This window comes from Miniopterus schreibersii (assembly GCF_964146895.1).
Source record: "Miniopterus schreibersii genome assembly, chromosome: 4".
Taxonomy (NCBI): domain Eukaryota; kingdom Metazoa; phylum Chordata; class Mammalia; order Chiroptera; family Miniopteridae; genus Miniopterus; species Miniopterus schreibersii.
The window spans coordinates 9,054,763-9,081,285 of NC_138105.1; the positions used below are offsets into that span (position 1 = coordinate 9,054,763).

At 47.7% G+C, this 26,523-nt stretch overlaps 1 protein-coding gene across 1 annotated transcript; it reads right to left on the bottom strand.

Annotated features, from left to right (window-relative positions):
- Positions 1-2,881: 2,881 nt before the first annotated feature.
- On the bottom strand, positions 2,882-26,523 carry TNIP3 (TNFAIP3 interacting protein 3; the record flags this gene model as incomplete). Its single annotated transcript, XM_081134017.1, has 10 exons — positions 2,882-2,959; positions 3,298-3,348; positions 4,510-4,635; positions 6,417-6,533; positions 11,225-11,353; positions 12,107-12,238; positions 13,441-13,506; positions 15,085-15,165; positions 23,763-23,883; positions 26,519-26,523. The coding sequence occupies 10 exons, from the start codon at positions 26,521-26,523 to the stop codon at positions 2,882-2,884; spliced, it is 906 nt and encodes a 301-aa protein (XP_080990143.1).

The following is a 26,523-nucleotide window of genomic DNA, read 5'->3' on the forward strand; positions in this document are numbered from 1 at the left end:
CTCGCTGGTTTGATAGTTAGCCTATCCCAAGACTATTTTTCCAATTCCCCAACCTGGAGGCGCTAACTTCTAAGTAAACGTCGACCTCTTTATAGTTTCCACAACATTAATTGACTTCTACATTCCGTAAAAACATATTTAAGGCATCACAGCTGCATTTGGAGATTCTCAGGAATGTTTCTGTAAAGACCAAGAAGTAAGCAAACACATAAAGAAAAGGAAAGAGCCGGGGGAGGCGAGCAGCCGGGAGCGGCAGCTCTGCAGCGACAAGACCAGCTTCGGGGCAGGGCGCCGCGCCGCTCCAGGCTCCTTCAACCCCAGCGTCCCGGTGCCACCCACAGCCACCGGCCCTCCCTCGGGAAAAGGGCTTGTGTCACTTTCAAATACGGAAGGATGGGCCCAGGAGGGCCGTGCTCTCTGTGGGTGCTCTGCTGGGAAATCCACTTAAAATCTCCGATTCTTTGCAAAATTAGAAGCGCAGTTAAGAAAAGCAAAGGGCGAGGGGAGTAGTCGGACAGAATGCAAAACACAGGAAAACGCATATTTTTCCTTCCTGTGTGAAGACTCTGTGCAGGCAGAATGGAGGGCCGCGGGCAGGGCGGGCGGGGTGCTGCTGCTGAGAAGGGGAAGGGGGCTTGGGGCTGACTGGCTCAGGCGGACTGTCCGAGTCAGTTCCACTCAAAATAACTGCCCCGCTGTCCATCCCATCCGCCTGGGCCCACACAGCGCAGAGAGAAACTTAAATGGGCCACTGTTTCTTGGATCCTTTAGGGATATCCTTTCAGTTGGAAAATGTCAAAAACTGTTTAGCCCAGATGCAGTTCAACATGAGTTTACAACGGAAAAAGGCATCCCTCAGACTGACTTTTTGTCTTCTTGGTAGAGTGAGGTACGTCATTAAAAATGACCCATATGAAAGGTTGTGAGTTTGTTCAGGGGATTATAGCTCCTTTTGATGCCTTGCAGTTAACATTCATACCTCTGCGTCCGGTGAACACAATGCCACAAGCTTAAGGACAGTGTATGTGGACCTCGTCACTGCGGATTAGGGGCTGCCACAGTGTAGGGAGGCTCTTTCTGAGCCGCCTTCCGGACAGACGTGATTTCACCAGAATAGGATATTAAGGAAGCACTTGCAGGTTGGAGTGAGGTTCTTACTTACCGGGGGCTTCTGCAGATCCTGCGCGGCCCTGGGGCCTGCAAGCACGCATGCTTCCCGCGGGTGGAAGCCCAAGCCACAGCAGCAGGCTGGCAGACACCTCTGAGGAGACAAGGCGACAAGGCTGTCGGTCACTAGGAGTGGGTGCCGCTGGGGATCGCACTCGCATTTGCTTTATACAACTGCATGGTTTGGTTTCAGTCGTTTATTTTTTAAATTGATTTTAGAGAGGGAGGAAAGGAGAGAGAGAGAGGAAAGGAGAGAGAGAGAGGAAAGGAGAGAGAGAGCGAGGAAAGGAGAGAGAGAGAGAGAGAGAGAGGAAAGGAGAGAGAGAGGGAGGAAAGGAGAGAGAGAGCGAGGAAAGGAGAGAGAGAGAGAGGAAAGGAGAGAGAGAGAGGAAAGGAGAGAGAGAGAGAGGAAAGGAGAGAGAGAGAGAGAGGAAAGGAGAGAGAGAGAGAGGAAAGGAGAGAGAGAGAGGAAAGGAGAGAGAGAGAGAGGGAGAGAGGAAAGGAGAGAGAGAGAGGAAAGGAGAGAGAGAGAGAGGAAAGGAGAGAGAGAGAGGAAAGGAGAGAGAGAGAGAGGAAAGGAGAGAGAGAGAGAGGGAGAGAGGAAAGGAGAGAGAGAGAGGAAAGGAGAGAGAGAGAGAGGAAAGGAGAGAGAGAGAGGAAAGGAGAGAGAGAGAGAGGAAAGGAGAGAGAGAGAGAGGGAGAGAGGAAAGGAGAGAGAGAGAGAGGAAAGGAGAGAGAGAGAGAGGAAAGGAGAGAGAGAGAGAGCGAGGAAAGGAGAGAGAGAGAGAGGAAAGGAGAGAGAGAGAGAGGGAGAGAGGAAAGGAGAGAGAGAGAGAGAGGAAAGGAGAGAGAGAGAGAGGGAGAGAGGAAAGGAGAGAGAGAGAGAGAGGAAAGGAGAGAGAGAGAGGAAAGGAGAGAGAGAGAGGAAAGGAGAGAGAGAGAGAGGAAAGGAGAGAGAGAGAGAGGAAAGGAGAGAGAGAGAGAGGAAAGGAGAGAGAGAGAGAGGGAGAGAGGAAAGGAGAGAGAGAGAGAGAGGAAAGGAGAGAGAGAGAGAGGAAAGGAGAGAGAGAGAGGAAAGGAGAGAGAGAGAGAGGAAAGGAGAGAGAGAGAGAGGAAAGGAGAGAGAGAGAGAGGAAAGGAGAGAGAGAGAGAGGAAAGGAGAGAGAGAGAGAGCGAGGAAAGGAGAGAGAGAGAGAGAGGAAAGGAGAGAGAGAGAAACATCTATGTGAGAGAGGAACATCCATCTCTTGCCTCTGCTGCCTCCCGTATGTGCCCCAGCCGGGATCAAACCCGCAGCCTGGGAGTGTGCCCTGACCAGGGATCGAACCACCGACCCTCCGGTGCACAGGATGATGCTCCACCCACCTGAGCCACACTGGCCAGGGCTGGTTGCAGCCTTAAGCCTTAGCCTAACTCTGGCACAATCCTATCTCAAAACAGTAGTCATGTCAATGTGGACCCTGGACAGATACGGATGAGCTCACTGGCCAAATTTACCGAAGGTGAAACTATAGTTGTTTTTCTCATTTTACAAAAATCAGAAAGACTCAAAAGGTATGTACAGTTAACTCTGCTGAGTTATCTTCACAGGAGGCCCTCGCCGTTGTTTTCTTACCTTGCGAGCAGACACCTTATAGCATAACTGACGTCAGAGAGGAGATAGCACGTGCCTACCAGGGCTCCTACAGAACCCGCGGGGTGGGGACAGAGTGTGTCAGTGCCCAGGAAGACACTGTTTCTCAGAAGGGGCAAACGTCCTTGTGGAGTTTTCCACTGTGAACTGCGTCAGCAGCTGCAGGGAAAGCCAAGGAGAGGGACTCCCCAGGGGCCTGCGAGTCTGCACAGACCCGCCCCGTGCGCAACAGACCCGCCCCGTGCGCACACCGAGGCTTGCCTGCCCGCCGTGGGTCTGCAAAGTGTTTTCCATGAGTGTTGGGGTGGGAGCCCCTGAGCGCTATCTCTCCACGGCCGTTTCAGCCGACAGTGAAAAGCATGGTCGTTCTGGGCCGCCTGTAGCTGAGCTTGACTATGTCTTTCACTGGGGCTTTGAGGACCTGCTGTCCTTGGGAATAAATGTGCGAGTGAAACGCGGACAAGAGGCTTGGGGAACTTAGGTAAGGGTCCACGTACCTGCTTCAATTGCTTTTCTAGTCTTTCTTTCTCCATCTGACAAGCTTTTATCTGTGGACCAAACAAAGGCATTTGTTTAGCAAGAAGAGTCCAGGTGGTTTCTTCTAAAGCTACTCTTGACCAGTTCTCAGAACTGCTCAGAAACTGGGGGCTGAACACTGACAGAAGTAACGCCAAGGGAACAGGCGAGTTTGGAATTTTCCAGACATGCATTGGCTCTGTCTTGAAAACCCCAAATGAAGTTTGGAGAGATGGGTAGTTTTAAATTGTTACTCCAATTTGTTTGGGGCCATTATAATTCTCAGCTTTAGGCTGATATATTTAGATATAGGTATAGATATAGGTATGGATATCGAAACAGCCTCTATTACTTATTGAATGAAACTGAAATTAGCTATCATTCAGAGGCCGCCACAGTGTCACATCCCACAAACGTCCCACAACAGTTTCCTATTGATTGAAAAGCACTGCATGATTTTAAAAAATCAAAATTTGTTTTCTTTCCTTAAGTTGAAATTGTGTTAGCTACATTTTCCTCATTGCCATCAATATTTACGCATCACAGTGACTTCTGGAGTCTACCTTAATATAGTCTATTACACTTACTTTCAGTGTGGGGACATTCAGTGCATTTGTTCCAATAAGCTGGCTGATGCTATCTGGCTTCCTCGAGAGGCTCCGGTTACATTTAAGCTGGGAACCCACTGAAGAAAATTCTCCGTTTCACTAGATACATACATAGACTTAGAGATATGCATGTTTTTGGAAGATGGGAATATTCTAACACAGCTCTTCAAAGAAAGTGACAAGAATTTAGAAACAACCTCACTGTGCTGAGAGTTTCAGATCTGAGTTGAAGTGCTAGGTAGGGCAGCCCCCGTTCTACCAAAATAAATACTACGAGAAAAGATCAAAAGAATCTAACTTCATAAAAGACTTTAGAGTCCAGTAGCTTGGGTAACTCCTTACTATACTTAAATTAAAAGAAATCTCCGGTTGTTTTCAATTCTTTACAAGAGTGTCTGAGAATAGTTCCATCCCCGGTGCTAACCTCTCAAAAAAAAATTAAATTAAAAAAAAATCCAGTGGCAACTAACAGAAGCCAAAGAGTCTTGATTTTTTTTTCTTAAGTGGGGGAATAAAAGTGCAATACACACAAAATACAATACAATACACGCGTGCTGGCTGAGGTGGTTTTGCCTTGACTGGTACCTTAGACTTCAGCTTGTTCAGCTGGGATTGAGACAGCTGATGAATTTGCCACAGTTCTTCTTTCTCTTGATTCAGCCTTTCTCGGTCTGATCGCTCCCTTTTAAAGTCTTCTTCGTATATTTGCACCTAGGAAACAGTAATTGCTGTTACTGTTGGCTTCCCCTCCTCACAGGGCACTTGCATGACTTCAGAGCAGGTGTCCCCGGGCCCGTGCGGTCCTACCCTTTCCTGACCGTTTCTCCATGGTGGGCTGGGTGGATCCCGCCACATGGGGCTATAATTGTATTTTTCTCTCTGTTTAGAATGCCAGGTCTCAGCTTTTTCCTTCTTGAGCATGACTCATGAATTCAGGAGGAAAGTAATAACGTGGATATTTTGAAAGAGAGTGTCCTCATACATTATTTTGGTGCATTTTTATTACTGTGAGGGTTTTTACTGCTCTTCCAGTGGTGTCGCTGTTTCGGAGAAAGCCACCCATCCCCAGCACACAGTTCAGAGGTGTGAAGACAGAGGGAGCCCTAAACGGTTTGCTGACAACACGTGTTAAGTGAAGCCACTAAATGGCAACATGCTGTTTGCAAACATAAATGATAAATTGGACACAAAATGGAAAAGAAAGGCTCATGTGCATGGAAAAGCAAAGCAGGACCGTTTGAAGGTTTCACAGCCTTTGGTTGCCCCAGGAATTTTGGAGGAAAATTCTAAAAACAGAAACATGGTAATATTTCAGTGGACTACCTCTCCTGAAATGCTCCAAATATTACAGAAAGGTAAGCAAATCAAAAGAAAAACATTTAATTATTGTTGTTTTTAATTGGCACGGCCTTGACTGATGGCTGGACAACTAGTATGTGGAGCTGTGGAAATAATAAACGAAGCTTCGGGAATGAAGTAAAGGAATTCCTCCAGGACCATGATCTAAATTACAACTTAGATTGGAGCCTACTAGTTAGAATTTTGTCTGTTAACGCTAATGAATGTGGTACCTTCATCACCAACAGTGCAACAAGTTTTAAGTAGGGGCCATCAATTTTAAGTCAGCGATAATACAACACAATGTAATAGATAAGAGGGAAGAAACTATACCTTTTATATAGATTTAGATGCAGATATACATATTTAAGTTCTAAGGCTTGGCAGCAGTGAGTGAGATTGGGTGAGTGGGGAGGAGTCCACGTGCCTCAGTAAATCTCTAGGGGGGCCTGTGGGGCCAGAGGAGCGGGCTGGGCTCTGCAGTGATTATGATCAGTGGGGGGTATCCCTTAAAAACTGCCCTCGCTGTTCAAAGGCCCAGAAGCCAGAAGCTGCAAAATAACAGCCCAGCTGCTACCATTTTCTGAGAAGGTCCAGAGATTGGGTCAATAGTGTTTGCAAAATAAAGCACGTCTCCCTCAAACTAACGGAATCTCACCAGGAGGGTCGTTAGTGTGATCTTGGGGAGGCCTCTGAGCCCACCTAACACCCAGATCCCTCTTTTTACTTTTTTAAAAATCTTCACCTGAGGATATTTTTTCCATTGCTTTTCGGGGGGGGGGGGGGGAGACAGAAACATTCATGTGAGAAAGACATTGATAGGTTGCCTCCTGCATGCCCCCGACTGGGGGCTGGAGTGAACCCACAACCCAGGTACGTGCCCTTGACCGGGAATCAAACCCGAGACCCTTCAGTGTGTGTGCTGATGCTCCAACCACTGAGCAACACCAGCCAGGGCTCAGTCCCCTCTTTTTAAAAGTGTGAGCTGGACTAGTCGATCTATATTCTCCCAAGAAGCTATAAAATTAGATGATTCTTGTGAAAGTAAATGCAAAAACCTTCTACACATCGTGAAGAGCAGACTCCCAGGAATGCCCAAGGTGCACAGCCCACGGGCCCGATGCCCTCCCGTGCTCGCCCCTCCAACCTCTCACCTGCTGTCGGAGAACGTCCATCTCCGCCTTCATCTCCTCGCGGCTGCTCTCCTCCGCCTCCCCCAGGCAGCCCTCGGGAACTGAAGAGCACCCGACCTTCAAGGCGTCCTGGAGAACCTGCGTGGTAAGACAAGCGCCTTGCTGACCTGGGAGTTACATGGTATGAATTCCTCTGTAATGGCCACAGTCATCTCAAAGGCACCACAAGGCAGAATTTTCTGTTGAATGCTACTTTCATGACCGAATGACTTTCTTCTTTCTGATTTTCTAGCATATGTGTGTGTTTTCCCCAGAACCTGTATTTCCTTCATGACGATGCTTATGTTCTTCAATTCTCATTGTCATTCAGAAGGGCTTGGCGGGTGGAGCCCCCTCCACCTAGCCAACCACGAAAAGACAACATATCTATATTCCTTCTCTATGTTCTTTCTCTAGATTCTCTGCTTCAGTCAAATATATACTCTATCAGTAATGATCAAAATTTAGGGACGTCAGAGTCACCTGGAGAGGTGGCAGACACGCCCATCCCTGGGCACTGCTTCCAGAGATCCTGAATCAGCAGGTCTGGGGGTAGGGCCTGAGAACCTGCTTTCCTGCAAAGCTGATGCTGCTGGCCCCAGGTGACATTTCGAGTAATATTCTGCTGTATAAATATGTCCCCAATAGGAGAGACGGAAACGCACAGAAGTGTGAGCCCGCACAGATTCACCACCCACCACTCTCAGCGGGCCCTGGCCTAGCCGCACATTAGTGTCAAGAAGACACCATGAACTCATGTCATGCAGGGCGGAGTAATGCTCTGCTTTCTTACATTCAGTAAAACTTGGTGTCTTCACCCTGGGTGAGGGGGTGAAAGAAATAAGAGGCATTTAGGTTTGCCAACAAGATTATCATCTTTACTCACTAGCCCCAGATGCTCTTACATACACTGTACTTTGTCAGATCATGTCAATGACATCACCTCTGTTGTGACAGGACATACCTGTGGACGAAAAGGGGCCACATGCTAAACCTGACAAGCTCAGGGCAGGCCTGCGTGGTGGCCTTGCAAACTCAGACACCTAAAATAACCACAAAGGATGGTCTGAAATTAAAACTTTTTAACTAAAAGCAGCCTATGGTGGTAATCACGCTCTAAGGCAGTATTTTTCCTTCGCAAAGGTTAATTTTCACCTTAACTAAGCCTGTTGGTTGTCTTCTGCATCTGAGATAACATACCTGATTAACATGCCTTTGCAAAATAAAGTAATTTCCCCTTTTTCTGGGCCCTCCATGCACCAGGGCAGAGACCAGGAATCGTCTCCTTGTTATTGTTAACTTGTTAACTGCTGACTGTTAACTATCCTGTACCCACCTGTGTAAAAGAAGTCTGTGTATCGTTTTACTTTCTATCCAATCCCAGAGGTTTCCCCTCTTTGCTCCCTCCCGCCTCCCTAGTCCATCACCCATGGGTTTCGTGTGACCCACGGAGGTCTCCCCCTTTGCTGTACCCTGTAAAGCGAGGTGCGGAACAGCCCCTCTCCGGAGCGTTCTCTCAGTCCCTTGAGGTTTGGCTTCCAGGCAGTTGTCAGATAGTTTGGCTCAAATAAACTCACAGGAATTCTTCACAGGTTTGAGTGAGTCCTTACGTTAATATACCTCATCCTGGCGTGGTCTCAGGGCACACACACTGTGTGACTAGTTGCTTATGGTTATGAGTCCACTATACAAACAGGGAGGTTCAAGTTCAGAGCCGCAAAAATTCACTTCCTTTGTATTTCTTTAGCAGCTTCAGTGACATCGTTTTAATGATACTATTAGGAACTTATTTCCCTGCCTTACTGTACAATGCGATCATAAAGGTAGGAACTGAAAAACAAATGTATGGTCTTGAATATGTGTGGCCAGGCTAGGGATTTCGTCATGGGATGTCTTAGAGTCTGAAAATACCATCCAGGCTGGTGTAAATGTAATTTTTCAGGAAATTGTAAGAGAAATAGAACTTTTTGTTACTCCAAGAAGAATTTAAAAGAAACAACAAAAATTATTTACTAATTTATGTTTTTGCTAAAATTTGTTGCTTAGCTACATAGTTCTAGGAAATGTCATAATAGTTACAATTTTAAAAAAATGTGTAAGCAAGTAGTAGAGAACCTAGGATGGGGCGAGCCCAATGAGTCCAGACAATCAGATAGGCTGGGCCCCTGTCCTGCCCCTCTGAATAGACTGTTTTTGTGGGTCTTGTTATATTTGAATTTCCTGGTTTACCTTTCATGTTACTCAGAATTCTAGAAATTTTGCAAATGAGTCACAGATGAAAGGTGAGTCTAACAGACATTCCTCCCCTCTTGGGGTTTTCCAGCTTCCTTGAGCAGGGCCGGCAGCCTGTCGGAGAATCGCAGCACAGTTGCTGACTGTCAGCACAGGGACACTGAGCAGGTCTGCCCGCCTCGCAGCCCTGAGACTTCACACAAACCGAGTTTGCCCACAGGTGGCACTGGCTGTCTGGCCTCAGGTAGTTCCTTTCCCTTCGGTTAAACATCTGGCTTTTCTTCAAGAACAGGACCGAAAACAGAGCCCTCGGGTATTTCCTTCAAAGCAAATGAGTGGACCTGAGTACACACAGTGGTGTGAGATCTGAAAACAATACGTTAATTACCACTCTGCCACCCCGCACACTTCTGCTGAGTCAGGGGTCAGCGGGCAGCTGGCTCGTGCAAGTGGGGTGGCCCCGAATTCCCTGCTGTGATGGGCCGGGTGCCCAATCGGCCACCCAGAGCAACATTTTGAGTAACATTTATTTATTACAGTGGTAAAAAAAGAAAAAAATCTACTGTGTAAATTAGAATAATACCTTATATTCCATTAGACTGTAATACATGTGCCAAATGAGGAAAGATCTGTTTTATAACTCACCATTTTATATCTCTGTTTTCTTAAGTGATAGTTAAAGGCACAGATAGACATGTGGGGTGAGATAATTTCTGGCTGGAAGCACTCTTTTATTTTCCTCTCTACTTCAGTGATGTGTGACGCCTGTTGACGTGTGAATCTCATGCCTTCACAGGTCCAGAATGAGCTATTGAACATCTTCTGTGCTGGCTAATTAGGCTCATCCATCCATCCATCCATTCAATCACTCGTTCAAGGAACGTTTAAGAACATACCCTGGGCAGGGCCATGTTCTAGGCACCCAGGATTCAGCAGCAAACAAAACAGAAAAGACTTTGTGAGTCTGTTCCTCTCTCTAAGTATATATTAAAATTATCTTTTATAACTGCATTCTTAGGAGAGGAGTATATGAATATTAATATGAAAACATGTTTTCAACCTGAAAGTTCACTTTTCTTTTCTTCTGATTTTAAGAGGAATTAACATATTCACGAGCCCCTACGAGTATTGTGGGCCCTGGACACTGTGCCCATTCTGTCTAACAGAGTTGGCCCTGCAAAAATCTACCCTCACTCTTGAGCTTCCAGTCAGGATTGAGACTCCGGAAACAAGTAAGATTGTAAACATGAGACATTAAACATAGATTAGGTATCAATAAATTCCAAGGAAAAATTAAAGCACAAATACTAGGGGTGGAGCATGTCATTTCAGTTGGGATAGCCAGAGAAATTCTCTTTGAGAAGGGGACATTTCTATAAAGACTTGAATTTTACTCAAATCAATTTTTCTCACTGAGATTTTGTGATTGTAATCACGAGACTTATAAAATTAGTGTTCATCTAACTTTTTAAAAATTTCTGATGACTTTAAATAAAGACACACAAAAATAAATGGGGCGCCCATGGACGTGAGAGGAAACCAGAGCTCCTGGCTGCTCTGATTTCTATCAGCTTCACATCCTGTGCCCACACCGAGAGATGAATTAGAGAACAGAAGGACACTTATCAGAAGTGGGAGGATTTAAAATATAATCTCAATGCGAGTTCCTCCCATTCCCTTGTGGAGAAATTCCAGTAGAAGATAAAAGGGAAGAAACACACATTTGCCCTGAATTTGCATCTCTGACCATTTTTCTCTCTCGGGTAGAGAAGTGCATGGTTTATGAGGTCTGTCTTCACTTCCCCATTTCCCCTTGAAGCCTGGGCCTGCAAACAGGTCGGATATGCATTGCATCTGTGAAGCACCCTGTCAGCCCTGCAGCCACATCCTCAACACTTTGCAGACCTTTAAATGACCACGCTGGACACCAGTTGACCACAGCATAGCACGAGGTCTACACACAAGCATTTTCAAGGCCAGTCACCCTCCTGGCCTTGTTTTGGAAGACAATTTCTATTATGTTTGTCAAGAAACATCTAGTTTGAGAGATGCCTGCCTCGACCCACCCGTGCACTGCAAGCGTTCCCCTGGGCCACGTAGGACACGGCCCTGGGAAAAGTGAACAGCGAAGGGTTTAATTTTTATCTCGATCTTTCCTCCAGAAAATGAAGCTCTTACCCCGTAAAACACACACACTCACACACACAAATGCACAGCCCCCGCCTTGTCAGCATCACCCAGAGCCCTGGGCGATGGTGTTAAAGAGCAGCCGGTTTCCTCAGGAAACTCCTGCGGTCCGCCAAGAAACGCGCGGCTGTGCACACACCTGCCTGCTCTATGCGGTTCTTCCCGCAACTAAGCGCCCGGCCTTACTCTCTTCTAGAATCCCTCACTTCTGTTTCCTGACGATTCCTGGCAGGGACATGAACTGCCGAGCCCACTGAGCCGTGCCGGGGGAGAGGTTCATAGAGGGCAGGGCCCGGGGTCCGCGCCCCCTTGGTCAGCAGCGGCTCCTGCCTGCGCCAGGCCCGGCCCGGCCCCCCGCCTCCCGCTCGTACCTGATTGAGGCGCTTTATTTCGCATTCATAGTGCTCCTTCTTCCTGCTCTCCAGAGCATATTTTTCCTTCAAAAGCTTGTTTTCTTTCTGCAACTCTTGCAGCTCTTCCTTGAGGCTCTCGTTTTCCTTCTGAGGCAAAGAGCAAGGAAACGAGACCGTTACCGTCGGCAGGAGCCGTCGCTGCAGGCGGACGCCTGGGTCACGACGGAGCGGACGCGTGCATGCCACCGGGCACCCCGTCTGAGCCCTGTCCTCGGGAGGGGACGGGGGAGCTTGGAGGAAATCGTCCTTGTATCCTTAACGCTGTGAGGTTTGGTGGCCTCAGGAAAAGCTATCCAAATCCCCAGCCTCACTTTCAGACGGGCCTGCAGAACGAGAGAGCTCCCGTGTCCCACGCACCAAGTGGCCAACGTTGGCATGTGGCCAACCTCTTCACAGCTCAGCTTTCCGGTCTTTAAAGTGGCAGAAATAACATTTTCTTCACAGGTGGGCTGAGAGTGTTAAATGAAATAAGGAGGTTGAGGGGCTTTTTAACCTTTACATCTTTCTAACTGCAAAAATAACGCCTGTTTGTAAAGCTCTCTGTAAGCTGAAAGCAGCTGTACCAATACAAGGCACTGTCATACTATTGTTAAATATGAGTAAAAACCCCTGAATTTTTTCTGAGGCTGAAACGCCCTACAAAGACGTCACCAGCTCCATGACCCAGGGTCCAGCTGGCAAATCGCAACCTGCCTGTTTGTGTGACAGAGGAGGACAGGTAGGCATGCCCTTCCTTCTGAGTCTTGAGAAGTGGTCCCTGTCGGTGGCCCCGGGGACTTGCATAACAGTCCACCCTCACACATGTCACCACCCCCATGTCCTCAGCCAGGCCGCGCCCACCTCCTCTCTCTGCTGCTGCTCCCGGGCCAGGTCCCTGGGCTCGTCACCATCCCTCTGGCTCGGTGGCTGTCCCTTCTCCAGGGCGCTGAGGCATCTCTCTGTGGCCTCCAGCTTCGTCTTCAGCTCTGCAAACTGAGGAGTCGGCACAGACATTTGCAGACTGGAGCTCACACCCCCCAGGTCTTCTCCCAGCCTGCTAACAGGGGACAGCCAGGCCCTGCTCCTGGGCATCCCCCAGCAAGGTCCCTTGCCCACCATCCTGACAAAGACCAGGATATTTATATGATGTAAAAAGGAGTGTCCCCTAAGGGGAAAATGAACACCCCGCAGCCTCCGGCCCTTCCCTCCCGTCCCCAAACCACACCACCTCCCGGGAAGCAGAGTTAGAGCCTAGACAGGGACTCCTAGGCCTGGCATCAGCTCTCAGCTCTCCGGTGCGGCCGCAGGGGGTAGAGGGCCTGCCCACACCCGAGAAGAGCAGGCTCATCCAGCCTGCGGCTTGCCCTCAGCGTGCGCACCGCGGGGCACAGGCCTCACCCCGAGGCGGGATTCCCGCCATTCCCGCCCGGGGAACACGCTCCCGCTCTCCCAGGAGCGCGTTCGTTACAAAGGGAGGCTCTAGAGCTGCCCCAGGCTCGGTATGACCAGGTGGCCTGACCACGACCCGGGGGGTGGGAACGGGTCCTGCTCTTTCTAAACCTAGGACCTCCGGGCGCCAAAGCGCAATCCGGCCGCATTACTCACTGGAGGTCAGGTCTCTTCATTCCGAATATCTGGGGATTTCACTTTCTCTTTTCTCTCTTACAATGTGGAATGATTTTAAATTCTAAACTGACTTAGAACTATTCAGAAATATTTTCTCCAAAATAGTCTTTCTCAGCCAAGCAGCAGCTGCCTGAGAGAGAACATGCTTTTGAGAGAAGAGGGGACGCCTCTGTTTGTGTGTCTGTGGAGAATCGCCGTGTGGCCCAGGTAAGGAATCGGAGCTAGCTTGTGCGAAACGGGAGGAACTTGAAACTGCCCCTCACCTCACAGGTAACCTGATGTGCCTGTGTCGCTAGGCACCCCGAGGCCGGTGCCCTGTGTGCCCTGTGCGCCCTGCTACGGGGGAGTGAGGACTCCAGCCACTGCTCTGGGGGCGATGCCCAGGGTCACCGTTTCTGCCACACTCAAGACCACTCACCGGCACTGGGCATCCGTCTGCGGTGCCGAGAGGCCAGTGGTGCACTCGGCACCCCTCACTCAGCAGCTGGCTCTGCACCGGGAACCCCCAGAACCTTCGCGCTCGGCTCCCCCGGTGACTGACTTAAATCCCGAACAGCGACAGCACCTACCTTCCTCTCATACAGATCTTTCATGCTTCGAAATTGCTGATCCCATTGCTGGTTCACCTCCAGGAGCTGAAATCATTAACATTTGGTAAATCAAAAGGGATTCTGCCCATTTGGAAATGTGGCCCAGATGAAATCACGGTTTGATGTTACTAAGATTTTTGGAAGCCCTGGGTGAACAGTATTTCCGACAAACCATCGTCTTTGGTAAACCTTGACTAGTCCACGAACAGGTTATTAGCACTTTTAGCTTTGCTTAGTTATGTGAATTTTTATCTTCTTTGGTTAATCCAACCAGAATCTGGTAAAAATGTGTAAGTATTGATGGTTTTCTGTAAGATCCATTAAAATATAAAAGGTCTTTTTTCAAACCTTTTTGTATTTTTCTATGTGCTTATGTTGATTATAATAATGAAATCTTTCTCCCAGCATTTTAAAAGCAGAATTTATACTAACAAATTCCAAACCCCATTAACTGAGTATCATTCGCTTGCAATAATGGGCTTTTTAAAATTCACGCATGATTTGCAATACGGACCAACAAATGGATAATATCAAGTTTTTGAAAGAATAGATTTTCAAGGAATACTAGTTTTGTCATAAGACAATACTTAGAAATAATTTAGGTCGCAAGCAATTTGAAAGTTTTAAAACTATGTGATAAATAGAAGGAAGAGAGAAAAAAACACACACACTATGACCTGTGTTTTAGTTTTCCTGTAAGGAGAGTCTGCGACTTTCTACATTAAGAGAAACTCCGACGCTGGCAACAGACATCGGAAGATAGCGCAATGACAAAAAAGTAGAAAGACTTTCTCCTAATTACAAAACAAACTATCTAGTCCGGAGTGGCAGGCCATTCTTATTCTGGAAATAGATGCAGGTATTTATTATAAGACTGTAACAGTATGTACCTGCTCTGTTGGCATTGCAGGGGTTACCTTTTCTGTGCTGTGATAACATGGCTCTGGTATAGTTCAGTATCAAAGGGGAGTAGAAGGCACCAGAGGAGACGATAGGAAGGGTGTAATATATAGAAGAGTTGAGAGGAGCAGTTACAAAACTGACAACATACACAGTGCTAAACTCGCTACACCTCTCACTCATCCACTGTCGAGAAGGATAGAGAAGCTCTAACATTCATTAAACTCGGAAAGGCAGAGCTTAAAAAAATAGTATCGGTTACATTCCCGTTGACATCTTAGAAACAAACATTTTTTACGGTGACACTCCTTAACCCCCAGCGGCCGTTGTCCAACTCATGAAGTCACAGCGCCTACGTCAACTATGCTTAAAGCCTCTGACAGCCTGAGTTTCAAGGTGTGTCAAGTCCCAAGGCACACGGGGCACAGGTGATAAGCTCACCTGGCCCATGGGGAGGAAACGCCTAAGTGTTGAGGAAATTAAGATTATCGTTCTGGGATTTATGACTGTCATTCATCTGCACAAACACGGAGAGACAACATAGGAGATAAGTAGTGACTAAGAAATAGCATTTGCTCTCAGGTTAATGAAGTCCGGACCCCAGAGATAGTGCCTGTGACCCAAAAACAAAAATTAAAGGTGTCTCTGGGTGATTACACTCTCTGCCTTATTCTCAGCCTCAATCCATGGCACATGTTGATTTAACTCATGTTTCAAAATTACCTCTTTCCTCTGTTTTTCCAAGCACCTTATCTTTTGTTCAAGAGAATTTGTTGAGTTCTTTCCTCTTGAGGCGTTGGCACACTTGAAAGAAAAAGGAAAAAAAAGAGTAAAACAAGATAAACTATAAAATAAACAGGAGAAATACCGTCCCTCACAAACTCCATGCATCTGGCAAACTCTCACGCTGGAACTTACAAAACGCTGTCTTATTCCAGCAGTAGCGATCCTCACACCACCGCCCTTCACAGAGGCCTGCTCATGAGTAAGCTTTATATTTCACTCCAGACTCCTTTATATAAATTAATTACCAAATAATTATCTAATAAATTATAAAGTATCTATGTAATAGGCAAACAAGAAATTAGGATTTTAGGAGCTTGGATGTCAATTCTTCTTTAAAAAAGGAAAATTCAGAGAGCATAATGCCCATAGAAATCTGGTAAATCCCATGGGAACATGTTAGGCAATTACATAGTAAACGTTCCTAAAGAGTCATTTTTGTAGGTGTGACCAGGATCTGAAGAGCGGCCCTGGTGAAAGTCAGAGGAGTGACAGAACCAGCAAGAAAAAAAGACCAACACGTACAGTTAAGAGGCAGAAAATTGATTCTAGAATTATAACAAGTCAGCTATCTGGTATAGAGGTGGGATGGGCACAGAATGCCGGGAATTGTGTCGTTGTAACCAGCCCTTTTTCTCTAACTCAGCAGTCTTGCCACTGTCTCATCTGAGCCACACGGCGATACAATGAATTGGGTGATAGTCCCTAAATCTGCGGTTGGGTTTCAGGCTCAGTGGTTACTGTGGACCATAAAATTGCTTAAAGATACCCACGGGCAATGAAGAAACACGTTCGGAACACGCTGGCCCTCAGCAGAGCCGCCCACAGGAAGCGGTCTTTTGCAATCGCCCTGGGGTTTCAAGGACTTTCATTAGAAACGACTTACAAGACCGCCTTCCTTTCCTTTCTCTATTTCCCCGTGTTTCACTCAGCGTTTTAGGGCTTGATGCTACTTTGCATCTCCAGGGATGCTGGTCTTCATTTTCTTAGCTTCCTCCTCTTCGGATCCATGTACAATTCAAACCGCCTTTTCAAAGCGACGTCCTCCCGTGGTCAAGTTGGGAACGAGGGTCCTTGCTTCTGACCTCGCGCTGCCTGGCTGAGTGCCGGAGGTGACATCACACCCAGGTGGCGGGTATGCTGGGTCCTGCACCTGGCCTTTCCCTTTTTGGGAAGCTTCCAAGAGACTGGCCTCACTCCCAGACGAGAGCAGACTAAATATTGGGCATCTTTGATCTGGAAGAAGCCGTGAGTCAGCCCCGCTCAGTGCGTCGAGCCCGCAGCGAGGGGACGCCTGACCGGTGGGTCTCACACAAGGGCGCACCCGCCACGTGGGAGCCGGCGAACCACAGGGCATCCCGGGCACTGCCCGGCGTTTCTGAAACGGAGCCAGAGCGCCTCTATTTTCTTTCCATGCGTCTGTCGCTATGGTATCACACAGAGCAGCTTCGCTGCCCTAAAATCCCTCTGTGCCACCTACCCTCCTACCTCGCTTGTTAATAAATTCCCCAGGTCATCAGGATTCATGCTCAAGTTCAAGGTTCCCCCATGTTTACACCGTGCCCGGGGGCATGGATTTGGGGTATTTAAAAAATCTCTTCTCTATTTGTGATATAGAACCAAAAAAAAAAATCTGGGATCAGCAAACATTTGTATGACCCTGCCTTCTGGGAATCCGCATTAGGAGTAATCAGACGGGGGGCATTCTTTTTTTTTGCCATATTATAATTCTCTCTGAAAAAAAATACAAACTATGTTGAGCCTTAATTTTTATTTTATAAGTAAGAGTTATTGAAAAGCGAGATACAATTGTGGGAGGGAGAGGAAGAAGAGAGGGGCGGAGAGAGACAGAGAGAGAGAGAGAAACAGTAACAGGAATGGCTTGTAAGCCTTAAACATATCACCAGAAGTGTCTCTGGAGATTAATATTTTACCAGGGTTCCTACGTCTCAGGTGTGTGTTAAAATGAAGCAAATTCTGTTATACAACATTTCGGAGGATCCTTTCATTTATGTTTGCTTTGCTTTCCAGTTGCTATTGAAGGCAACTGATATTGCAAGAAGCACACAGATTTTTAGTCATTGGTCCTACTAAGGGCCCAGTTATGTAATAATCATTCCCTATAAAATGTAACCTGTGTTCAGAGCATCTGGGCACTTCCCTCTCATTTACCATGATACCAAGACCACCTTCGAAGATAGGCGAGTTCTGACACTGCTAAATTAGATACCCAGATGAGCAAGTGAGTCTCACCGAGTTTCCTATTGTGTCTTGGTTATCTCTTCAAAAAAACTTCAAGAAAGCACATTCATTCATTCATTATCTGTTGTAGTAACCAGCAACGAAACAAAGACTATGGTACTAATTCCAAATATATAGTTTTAGTACCATAGTCTTTGTTTGGTTACTGGTTTCTACAACAGATACTGAAAACATATATATATATATATAAATATATATATACTTATATATATATATTTATATATATATAAATATATATATTTTACTATGGTTACTTTATTGTTATAATACATTTTATTTCCAACCACATTAATATAATATCCTTTTTAAATTTTACATTGACTCGAATTCTTCTAAATCAAGAGCAAAATATGAAACCCACAGAATTGGGAAGCTGAGAGAACTGGGTTTAATCTCTCGCTTTGTGAAAGAAGACACGTAGCTCCGAGGTGTCAGAGGAAATGCAACGGTCTCCCAGATACTGTTTCCTTATTGAATAGCATTGTTGAAAAACGCAGAGCAGGTGTCAGCTAAAGAACGCGCACTGGCCGCTTCCACTCTCCTCGCCGCTTGGTCAGCGGGCACCGCCGGGCGCTCGCCGCCCGGGAGCGGGCTCTTACCTCCGCGGGCTCCGAGGCCCCGTCTGCAGCTCTCATTCTACTCGCGCCCTGCGCAGGATGTGCCGTGGGAGCTGCTTCTCCTGGTGGCTTGGACAGCAGAAAGAAAAAAAAACAAAGAGGGAAGAAGATGTCTCTTAGGGTGTCTTTTCCAGGGAGACCGAGTATCCAGAATTTCAACAAGCTCACAGACGCAGCGAGCGCGAGGTGGGAAGTAATGGCAATCGCTTCTCCAACAGAAGTGAATGGAAGCGCCCCTGGACTTGAATTTCGCAGAATGAGGTTATAAGCACAGCAACCGTGACTTCTCTCCTAAGCAGGGGTTTCCCGGGATGTCTCAAGCCTGCAGGCTGTGACTCAGAGCGAGGCGGGTGGATGTATGTAAATCCCACTCTTCCTTTACTGGCAGTGTCTTCCCGGGGAGAGGAAGTCCCTGCAGAAAGCCCAGGCAAACGAGGTCGAGGCTCCGTGGCCCCACTGCCACAACTGCATTGTTTCCCAGAGAATTAGGTAACTGTTGACTTTTCACGGCTCGCTCACTGGCTTCCCTGAAGGCAGGGTTTTCTGGCGGGGCCTCACAAATGTGAGCTGAGCTGTGTGGAACCCAGTGAGTCATCTCTCATTCTGTAAGTGCTACGAATTTTATGGAACTAAGAGAACAATTCATTACAGAGGACACTGACATTGTTTGAGGGGGAAACATCAGAATGTAGTATTTTATACCGTGGTCCCAGAACACTTGTGTCAACTTACTGTAGTTTGCAGGAGGTTTTCCCTCATGATCTCCGAGTGCGTCCTAAGTTCACGTGACTGTCCGGACCCCCAGAGCATTTTCCCGAGGCTCTGTCCCTGAAAAGAACATCCAGACCTAGAATCCGTCCCCAGTTAGTGAGACGTCCTCCTGCAACTTGCACCAAAGTTATTTTTACTGATTGAGTTGAGAGAGAGAGAGAGGAAGGGAGAGAGGGAGAGACACATCCATTGGTTGTTCACTTATCCATGGAGTCACTGGTTGCTTCTTGCACGTGCCCTGACCCAGGATCGAACCCGAAACCTTGGCGTATCTGGATGACGCTCGAACCAGCTGAGCTACCCGGCCAGGGCTGTACTAAAGTTATTAAAAGCCAATTACTTTTGGTGCTGTTACTTAGTTAAAATCAGAAAAGCAAAATAGAATCCGAAGGTCCTTAAGCAGTTCAACTCTGAGGATCTTCTTCAGGTTTGGACACTTGTCCCCCTGCCCCCAGGCTGCGCCCTCGCTTCCAAGCTGCCTGGGCACGGGCTTGTCGGTCAGTGACATGCATCCCGAGCCTCCCGTCACTTCCTTTTGTATTTGAAGACATAAGTTACGGGGTCACAAATTCACACTCATGCGTTAAGGTCTGGGCGCAGAGTCAGTCCCTGCCGCTCAGGTTGAGCCCGTTTGTTACCCTCAGGATAACGTTACCTGCCCTCTGCCTCCACGCCCTCCTGGCCCGCTGGCCCGGCCAGGGGAGGGAGAGGGAAGCGCGCTCATCAGTAACGGTTTTCCCTTTCCTCAAAGCGATGGGTCGGCCTCTCCTTTTCTCCTGGAGCCTCTCCCCCTTTCCGTATCCTTGGCAAAGGTAGTTGAGCAAAAAGGGAACATTGTCTCAGGCCCATCCATCGCCTCGCGCCTCTTTTATTCAACCCTGTTCTTTCCATCTCAGAAAGTCCTAGAGAAAGTCGCTCCCTGCTCCTGGAAAGGGCGTCACCCGACTGTTCCTCCGCTTGCTTCATTCCGTGGGGAACGAGAGGCGCCCCCACAGTCCCTCTGTCGCCGGCTCACCCCTGTCTTACCGGGGAGACATTTCCCTTCTGAGTTTTGGGTGGTGTCAGCGCCCCAGGGAGGCGAGAAGTGCGGCTTAGTTTCGGGCGCGGATTTCCCTCCGCAGCGCAAGCGGCAGAGGTTCCCGCTGGGCGCTCGCTTAAGGAGTCAGTCACTGATCAGAAGGTACCTTCCGATGGCAGTGCCAGGAGCCTGGTGGGATGAAGAGAGACCGCCAGGGCGCCTCCTGGGGACTTTACTCTCAGGAGAAGCGAAGGCTCAGGGGCTTGAGCCCAGGCCGGTGCCCTGAGCCCGGGAAGGAGGGCCTACTCCCCGCAGCGTCCTTCCTGATTCCAGCTGGGGTTCTGGCCCAGACCTTTGGTGACCCGAGTGAGGCGAGTGTTGCCATCGGGAACACACAGCACGTGACAGGCACAGCACACAGAACTGCCCGGTCTGTAGGATGGCAGGGCGGCCGGGACATAGGTGCATTTGGGGCAGGGGCTGAATATGTAGGAGACAGGGTGACTCGGTGAGAAAAATACGCTCAGAGCGTGGCTTCCTATCCTGAGACTAGAACTTTACAACTCTGCGAGTGTAGGCACCACTTTCAGATTTCTATGAACCTTGGTTTCCTCAGCTGGAAAATGAAGATAAATGTAGCCATGTTTGTGTTGTCATTGATATCAAACAAAATATTAATGTTTACAGTCATTCCTGTTATGGTCGGTGCCCAACAAATATTAGACCCGCTCTCTAATGTTTTGTTTTAAACACAGGCAGGGGCTGGATCATGGAGGATTTTATAGATCAAGCCAAGGCATTTGGACTCTATGATGTAGGTAAAGGAAACTACTTGGAAGTTCTAGGCACTTTTCTATTAGCAGGATCTATGTTGGTAAATATGCATCAGTGTGAAGTAAAACTGAGGGAGGACAACCAGGTAGGTATCTATCTCCTGGGGGTAGTCTAGACAAGAGATCCTGAATATCTGAGCTTTGGCACAGTAGTGAGAGTTCAGGAAAAGTAGCAAAGTTCAAAGATAATATGAAGGTGGAATAGGCGAGACCCTGAACGTCCAGGGTGAGGAGAGATGGCGCTCTTCTATGAATGGCGCCCCCTGGAGCTGTGCAGCAGGAGGCCCTGGAGGAGCCCAGGATTATGCCCAAATTTGGATGACTCAGTGGGTAATGATCTATTAACCAGCGTAGGACAGGTAGAGGGGTAAACACTCTGTTTTAGCAGAGACAAGATTGAATTCACTTTAGAAAATGCTGAGTGAAATTGATGTGCTTGTAGAAAGAACTCCATGTTCAGCAAGTATGTGTCTGGAGTCACCAGTGTGTATCCTGTAGTTTAATGAACCAAGGACTAGGTACAGACCCGTGGGTGCCTCCGACACAGCACAGGCAGGCCGTGGGAGAACAGCCAGTGCAGGTGAGCGAGAGGGAGAGGTCAGAGAAAAAGGGGGCACTGAGGGATTCATATTACAGATGTCAGTGGAGTAAGACATTCGAATAAGTGAGTTGAGTCCAGTGAATGAACAAGGACAAGTGAGAAGTCAGGTGTGAAGGACCGTGAGGTCTTTCAAGGTAGAGCTTGGTCGTGGTGGAATAAGAAAGTCTTGGGCGCAGTGGTCAATAAGCTTGGCTGTGAAGCGTAACACAGCTGCAACACCACCATACAACAGTGGGTCCCACATATGTTTAAAAGTGGAGGAGAGCTGAGCACATTTTAAGCTGGTGAGAGTGATGGAGATGCTTAGCGATTGGTCTTGTAAACTCAGCAGCCTCCTGCCACTCAGCGAGTGACTCCTTTACGTTCGCTCTCCTGCCTCTGTGTCTGAGTGGCCCGTTCATAGCTTCCCCCATTGCCAGCATCGCTGGGCTCCCCTCTCACCGCTCACTCTCTGCAGATGTCTCTACCTTACGCTTCACAAGGAAAATAGGAACATCAGCGAGGAATCTGCTCTCCCTTCCTGATGTGTGGAGTGCAGGAAAACGAGTGAGTTCCATCAGGAAAGAGATGGGGGAAAGAATGTCCTAAGAGAAACAAGTCACCATTAAGTCCAAAAACATAGGGAACTAATTCCCCAAAGGACGACAGTGAGGATGTAGAAGGTGAGGCCTGCGCCACGCGAGAAGGAATCCAGGGACAAAACGGACAGAATGGGAGGGGAGTCGTATGCACAGAGGAGTCCTAGGGGCCGACACCAGGGCATGTGAGGATCAGGGTGCAGGAGGGACTCAAACTCTCACCTCTAAGTGCCCTTCCAGGACTAGGCAAGCAGCTCTGGAGAAAAGCAGACATGGCCCTGATGGAAGGAAGTCCTAATGGGGTGTCAGAGGGGGTGAGAGGGTGGGAAGGAAGGGGAGAGAAGTCTTCCTCTTCCAACCTTTAGCAGAGTCATTTCTGACTTTGAGAAGAAAGATGACTTTTTCAGAAAACAGTGTGTTTCTAACAAGAGGATGTGCTCAGGTACAAAACACACGTGGTCTTGTTTGTTCATTAAGTGAATGAAAAGAAGAGGCACAGGGTTAACACAACATGTTATCAAATGAAAGGTAATGTTATCAAACAGGGTGTGTGTATGTGTGTGCACACACCTGAGCACATACATGTGTTTGTATGTGTGTTTGTGCGCACACACATGTACACACATGTTTGTGTGCATGCACACATGCATGCACTTATGCACTGGTGTGCATGTGTGCTTGTGTGGGCACACTTGCATGCATTTGTGTGTGCACATGTGCGTGTGTGCGTGTGCACACGTGAATGCACACATGTGCATATGTGCCTGTGCACACATTTGTGTGTGCATGTATGTGCACATGTGCTTGTGCATTTCTCTGTGTGTGCACGTGTGCCATACATACATGCATTTGTGTGCATGTATGCATGCTTGTGTGTGCATGCATATATTTGTGTGTATGCATGTGCATGTGTGCGCACTTCTATGTGCATGCATGTGTGTGTGTGTGTGCGTGTGTGTGTGCATTTCTCTGTGCATGCATGTGTGTTTAAGACAAACACAGAGGCCTCACATGCCCAGCGATGGTGCTCGGAGTGGTTGCCTGGAGGAAGTTTCAGAGGCACGTCTATGTTTTGTGAGGCCTGAGGCTTGTACAACCCCAGGGCCTCCTTTTAAAGAGAAAAAGACAGCAATTTGTGAATGCAAATTAGGTATAAAAGTAAGTCCCCATTTAGGGGAACCCAAGCTTCGTTAGCTCCTCTGTAAATCTGTCTCTCTGTGATTTTTGCAGTTTTCTCTGTGCTTAGTGTAACTTTTCCACAATGCCCACAAATTACTTTAGAAGCAGGAACTAAAACAGAAGTTAGGCAACATTTTTTAATGTCAGCCATGCTCTTAAATTTACTTACACTAGATGTTTTTGGAAATGATCATTAGAGACAGACAGCTTCTAATTGAGAGGGCGACAGAGCCTAAGAATCTATGGGGTTGTTTACCACGCATGTCTAGAAAGCCACCCACAGAATTCCTGGCTCGCGCTTACCCCTGAGTTTTATTTGCTCCCATAAAGCACCAGAGACAAATGTCCTGAAACAAGAGGAAGTTGACAAACCACGCTTTCAACCAGGAAACTTCGTTTCTTCTTAAGAACTGGCCTGCGTTCTGCGGATGTTAGTAGCCCAGTGTAAATGGTTTACACGGGCTGGGTTCCTTCCTCCCCAGACAGGAGTCGTTGCTGCATTAAACATCCTTCTAACCGCAGGAGCTCCTCCGAGCGTTCCTGTCGCCGCAGGTGCCTGGTGTCACCTTTAACCTGGACAGTACTTCCGCTAAAGGGATTCTTCTGTAACAGGGAGTGACTATAAGACAGCTTCATCCCCTTGGCCATAAGGAAGCACGTGACCCGTAAGTGATTGGGGATTGTCGCCATCCATTCTCCTCGGTGAACGCACGGCTGACAGGTGTGTTGAGACAAAGTAGGCAGAAGGTGTTTTCTTACCTTGAGAGAGCGCGAGCTTCCGTGACTCGGGCTGGCCCCTGCAGTGGCCCCTCTGGGGCCAGGAGAGGCGCTCCTCCCAATCAGGTCCCGGATTTTATTGTCCAGCTCCATGCTTTCACACCTGCCGGGGGACACACAAGATCACACTTCACAATGGTGATTAGTGCGCTCGCGAATGGCGTGGAGGTGTGCGTGTAACCCAAGAATCCCCTGGTCTCTGACCTCATTTGCATTCGTTGGTCCAGGTCTTAAGAGCAGTTTAAAGAATATCCGTTTAATTTTCACTCATTTGCACATTTATGCAAAGTGATACAGTAAGATGCAGGCAAATTTAGGGATTTTTCTGTCTGATAACAACGATAAGAGCTGAGCGTGCAGCATGAGCCAGCGTTTCAGAGCATTTTCTTGCCCGGTGGGCCCAGCAGCCGGCGGCCCAGCGTTCCTGCCTCTCAGGAAGTCCACCAGCTCGCTACCGTCGGTGAAGCTTTCAAGTGGACACAATGGTGGGACCCAGGGTGAGTCCCTCAACTTCTATGCACCCTGCTGGCCTGCTTTATAGAAAGTGGGAAATAGGGTCACATCGTGGGGCTGTGAGGCGGGTTGGTGGCAACATGTACATTGCTTAGCACGGGGCCAGGGAGCTGTGGTCAGCATTGACCCCATGTAATTACTCGGAGGGTCTGCCATGGGTCCAAACATTCTAACAAATGAGTTTAGAAAATAGGAACCCTTCATTTAGTATATTGCTGGAAATAGAAATAACTCAACAAACACAAAAACATTTCAGTTTTGTTCAAAAGATAATAAAAGAGTGCAGCCACACCTTGGCTGGAAGACAGCCATTCCAGCTACTTGGGTTTGGTCACATTCTCAGCAAACTTTTTAGATTATTCTTCGGTATAAGAACTTAGTGGATAAAAATATTTTACTTTCTCTTTTTAATAGTGAAGTTTACCACATTTCACAAAAGTCAATTGGTCTTAGACTTATTTTGCTAAAGAAAATGTTTATCGAGGTTTATGTCTTTCCTATAAAGCTCAGAATTCTGACAGTTGAGAGGCAGGATTAAAGTTGGTAAGCTCAGCTCGGCTGGCGTGGCTCAGCGGTTGAGCAGGGACCTAGGATCCAGGAGATCACAGTTCGATTCCCTGTCAGGGCACAGGCCCGGGTTACAGGCTCCATCCCCAGCAGGGGGCATGCAGGGGGCAGCCGATCAATGACTCTCTCATCATTGATGTTTCTATGTCTCTCTCTCCCTCTCCCTTCCTCTCTCTGAAATCAATAAAGACACATATTTTTTTAAAAGTTGGTAAGCTCTAGAAAAAAATAAAATTTAAATTAAATTTTTTTTAAAAGTTGGTAAGCTCTGCTTTTTTCTTTAGATTACTAAATAATGGCCTGCAATACAGTTATAGTCTTAATATAACATTATGACCCAAGTTTTGGAGTAGAGGTAGAAAAGAAAAGCACTCTCTAAAACTTGTAAACACAAGCAGGACAAATCCTGCATAACCTTGCCTGGGTTTTCCTGGGTACGTGTTATCCTCGCCTTGCGATCTGCCCCGAGTCTGCTCAGCTGACTCGGTGGGGGCTGTGGCTGCAGTGGGCTGTGCTCAGGGTGCTCCTCCTTGGTCACCCTTATTTTGCAGATAAGCACCCTGGGCCTCAGTGAGGTCAACTACCTTTTCTTAAGGTCACTTGACCTGTCGGGGTGGGGTAAAGATGTACTTCGAGCCCATGACTTTGTGCTCTGCCACTGGGCCGGTAGCAATTTTAGGAACTGTCAATACAGCGGGTCCACAGGGGGCTGTGTCATCCAAGTAACTGGGTGTACGTTTCCCATTTTGATGGACATTTCTGCTGGTGCCCAAAACTGAAATGTAGCCAACCTATAAAGTCAGAGGACAGGATGGGCTCTGGAGACAGGCTGTGAGGACCAGGTTCTCACCCAGGCCTGGCTTACGTGGTCCTTCTTGCTCTAAGTTCTGAGTTCTTGGCTGGGCTCCATGGATGGGATCAAGGTCCACGAATCGCCCCAACTAAAATTAAATTCAAGATAATGTGTGTGGCATATGCTCCTTGACTCTTTCTAGAGAAAGAGTCTCTATTTTTATCTCATTCTTGACCTCTCCAAAAAGCTAAAACTCACTGCCCTAATTTCAGTTATGGTCACAAGTGACCACTTTAAAATCACATCTCATCGTGGCTTTCTTTGTCTCAGAGTTCACTTTATTATTTTTTTTACCATGGACTGTGAAAATTTAGAAATGACCCTTTGAATCAAACACTAATACTAGAATCTCAAGTTTTGGTGGCCTCCTTATGAAATTGGAAGTGATCATAGAGGAGATATTGTTAGGCCGAGAGCTCTCTGAGGTGAGAGGGACAGAATTCAGTGACGTCCCGAGAATCCCTGGTGGACCCTTGACGGATCCATTGCTCACTCTAACTTACGTGGATAGAAATCTCCTCCGTTACCACCCCTCCTTCCTACCCCTCACTCACGAGAGCCAATCAACCCAGAAAGTAAGTAGAAATAAAGTTCATAGGAGCAGATTTTACAAATAGGAGAGTAGGTTAGGCCAACGTGACAAACTTTAAAAAATAGTTCCCTTGAGTTACATATGGTGTGTGAGCTGTTCCTCCCATATACTACCCCTGGGATTCCCAGTCTGCCCAGCAACCCAGCGAGGGCCCAGAGGGAACGGCAAAGGGGCGAAGGGGTTGCAGGGCTTCCGGGGTGCTCAGACTCTTACCACAT